We start from the raw sequence: 3,163 nt of genomic DNA, 5'->3' as shown, positions 1-3,163 counted from the left end.
AAATCACTACTAGCTTGCATCTTATCAAATTGGGAGAATAAATTATAACAAATATATATAGGGGCAAAAAAATAAATTTAAGAAATTAAATTTCTATATAAAAATATCTATTATTTATGAATTATTAAAAAAAATCCAGATCATTTTTTGTGCTGAATTGAGTATAACATAATCCAACAAGCTTCACGGCTAATTTATTTAATAGAGAAATATGAAGTCTTATCCATTAACGAAAACCCTGAAAGTGTAGATACACTCTGGAAGTTACGCGGCGCCAGGACTATCTCCCTCCATCCCTCCCTCCCTAGATGCGCACCACACCGCACCACACCCTGGTAATTACAAAATTCGGTGTCACTAACTAAAATTAATTTAATTCCACGTATTATTTACTGTCCTTGCCATTTCTCTTCTATATAAACCTTCAATCTTGCCACTCTCACCTCCCACTTCGATTTTGATTTGCGAATTCAGCTTCAATTCTTAAAAGCCTCAACACAATGTCTTCTGATCTCTCTGTTATCCTCCCCCGTGTTCTCATCGTTTCTAGACGTAGTGTTCGCAAGAACAAGTTCGTCGATTTCGTCGGTTCGTTTCCTTTTCCTTCTCTGATTTCTAGCTTTCTTTATTATTATAATATAATGCCAAGATTTATGCATGTTTTTTTTTTTTTTATATTTCGGTTAAGGGCATGAATTTAACCCAAATTGTTAGAACCATTCCGCCTTGATTTTGTGCTCTTTTGATTGAATTTGGTGTTTGTTTGATTTTCAGGGGAGTATCATCTTGATCTTATAGTGGGGTACGGTGCAGTACCAGTGATTGTGCCTCGTGTTTCTGGGGTTCACATGCTGTTAGACAGCTTCGAGCCCATTCATGGCGTGCTTCTCTGTGAAGGAGAAGACATAGACCCATCTTGGTATGAAGAAGACACATCAGGCCTTTCACAGGAGGAACTTGAGGAAATCAGAAGAGTTCATGCCAGTGATACAGCAATTGATAAAGAAAAAGATTCAATCGAGCTTAGACTCGCCAAGCTATGCCTTGAGAGGAACATTCCCTACATGGGAATTTGCAGGGGATCACAGATCCTTAATGTTGCATGTGGGGGTACTCTTTTTCAGGACATAGGAAAAGAACTTTCTAGAAAGTGTCCTGAAAGCCAGAGAGTGGTACACATAAACTATGATGACTATGATGGTCACAGGCATAAGGTGAAAATAGTGGAAAACACACCTTTGCATAACTGGTTTAAGGATTCTCTGGAAGAAGATAAAATGGAGATTTTTGTTAATAGTTATCATCATCAAGGGATTAAGAGATTGGCACAACGCTTTGTTCCAATGGCTTTTGCCCCAGATGGTTTGATTGAAGGGTTTTATGACCCAGATGCTTATAATCCTGAAGAAGGGAAGTTCATTATGGGATTGCAGTTTCATCCTGAGAGAATGAGGAAGCCTGATTCTGATGAATTCGATTACCCTGGATGCCCATTTGCTTATAAGGTTTGAATCTGAAATAATCTTTAGTTTCAGCTGTAAATTTTGATCTTGTCACACCAATATAATTTGACAGTGTGATTTTTCATGTTAACTGCAGGAATTTGTGAAGGCAGTGATTGCTTTTCAGAAGAAGGTGAATAGCATAACATGTGTAGAAAGGCCTATAAAGCTTAACAAGGAAATGGAGAACAAGAGGAAGATCATAGTGAGAAGTTTCTCACTTGCCAAAGATCTCTACATCACAGGCAAAGGGATGAACCCTACCAAGGACTCTGAACTTGAAGCAGGAGCAAATTTCCTTGAGGTATATATATATATATATATGAACTTTTTGACAGTATTAAGTCCCCACTTGTTTGTTTTCCTCTTTGTTTGATCTATGTTCGAAAGGATTTTCCTCTTGGATCGGGCACAGAAACTTATTACTGATGCTTTAGATTCCAACCACAATGGCTGTGTTTGGATGTCAGTTGGATGAAGTTGATTATCAGATGGAGCTTCAGATAGCTTTTCCTACAATAGAGTTTCAGAGCCTAGATGGAATTTATGGAAAAAAAAAATGGGGTGTTTGGGTGGTTTTTCTTTAAAACAGAGTTTCAGGAGTCATAATTAATTACAAAGGGATATCCAGACAAACCCAGTCTTGTTGATTTTGCCTAACCATGTTTTTGGCACACCCAGAAGTGATTCCAAACACATACTAAAAGTGATTATTGGCAAACGGATACAGATCACAGCCCGGGCTATGATTATTTTCAGACATTTTCTTTCTATGGTGACACTGATTAAATTATTTTGCAGTCAAACAAAGCGTTGAGTGTGCAGCAAGAGAAGAGGTTAAAGCAGATGGGGGCAACGGTTAGGAATGCAGGATCATACATTGAGAGGCTGAAGCTAAATGAGGAAAGAGAAAGAATGACAAGAAATGTGATGGCAAAAATGACAGCGGAACAGTTATCAGAGCTCTTAACTTTCTACCACACAATGGGTCAAATATGTTCTGAGGTGTTGGAAAAGAAGTTTCATGAACTTGTCAATAATGACTTTGTTGGGTCATAACAATTAACATTAGCCTTTTTCTTGATCTCTTGTTCATTTCTTTTGTCTTTGTATGGCCATGCAAAGTAGGTAGGTCTCTCTCTTCTCTGGGGCTCACGAGGATCTTGAACCATAGGGTCCCACCTTGTTCTTTGATTTCTTCTTTTGTACATCTTTCACTCTTTCAGTTTCAATGAAAGTGATGTTAGTTACTACTGGTTCTCTCTCAAGGTCATGGCTCCTTCCTTAATGTTTTCAAGCAGATCTATGCATGGAACTTTGCCTCTATTAACAGTTCCATTGAAAAAAGAAACCAACAGCTGTCAACATGGCAGACAAAAGTGGTGGGGCATCCTTTTCAAAGACGGAATATTCTAATGTGAATCTATATTCCCGCCAGTTTTTATTAGAAGGTATCTCTCCTTACCTTAACTGAAAAGTAAGGAGAGGTGATTAAATAGAATAAATTTTGATTTTACATATATTTACATCAAAAAATTTTATATTTACATTATATTTTCTTTCGTATTTAATGGCTTTAAATATGAGAAATATTAAAAAACTTAATTAATATTACATCAAATGACCTATAATGAAAACCATTCATTTTTTTTAGAATGTAT

General features: G+C 36.8%; 1 protein-coding gene across 3 annotated transcripts; it reads left to right on the top strand.

Moving 5' to 3' along the window:
* Positions 1-228: 228 nt before the first annotated feature.
* Positions 229-2,770, top strand: LOC129293593 (putative glutamine amidotransferase GAT1_2.1). Of its 3 annotated transcripts, XM_054931643.1 has the most exons (5): positions 239-335; positions 475-588; positions 775-1,505; positions 1,600-1,806; positions 2,304-2,770. In XM_054931643.1, the coding sequence occupies exons 2-5, from the start codon at positions 501-503 to the stop codon at positions 2,559-2,561; spliced, it is 1,284 nt and encodes a 427-aa protein (XP_054787618.1). In that variant the 5' UTR covers positions 239-335; positions 475-500; the 3' UTR covers positions 2,562-2,770. The 3 variants fall into 3 exon arrangements, with proteins under 3 accessions (XP_054787619.1, XP_054787618.1, XP_054787617.1); XM_054931644.1 differs by lacking the exon at positions 475-588 and having other exon boundaries at positions 229-335; XM_054931642.1 differs by lacking the exon at positions 239-335 and having other exon boundaries at positions 351-588.
* The last annotated feature ends 393 nt before the right edge of the window (positions 2,771-3,163 follow it).

This window comes from Prosopis cineraria, unplaced genomic scaffold (assembly GCF_029017545.1).
Source record: "Prosopis cineraria cultivar Desert tree isolate PC_DT_omini unplaced genomic scaffold, ASM2901754v1 PC14, whole genome shotgun sequence".
In the NCBI taxonomy this organism is placed as follows: domain Eukaryota; kingdom Viridiplantae; phylum Streptophyta; class Magnoliopsida; order Fabales; family Fabaceae; genus Prosopis; species Prosopis cineraria.
The sequence above is the reverse complement of the archived record's forward strand: the minus strand, read 5'-3'. Positions and strand labels throughout refer to the sequence as shown.

Bases quoted from the DNA above. Each gene is read 5' to 3' on its own strand.
- LOC129293593 (XM_054931643.1), top strand. From the start codon at position 501: ATGTCTTCTGATCTCTCTGTTATCCTCCCCCGTGTTCTCATCGTTTCT. The intron at 589-774 runs GTTCGTTTCCTT...TTTGATTTTCAG, and splicing joins CAAGTTCGTCGATTTCGTCG to GGGAGTATCATCTTGATCTT. The intron at 1,807-2,303 runs GTATATATATAT...ATTATTTTGCAG, and splicing joins CAGGAGCAAATTTCCTTGAG to TCAAACAAAGCGTTGAGTGT.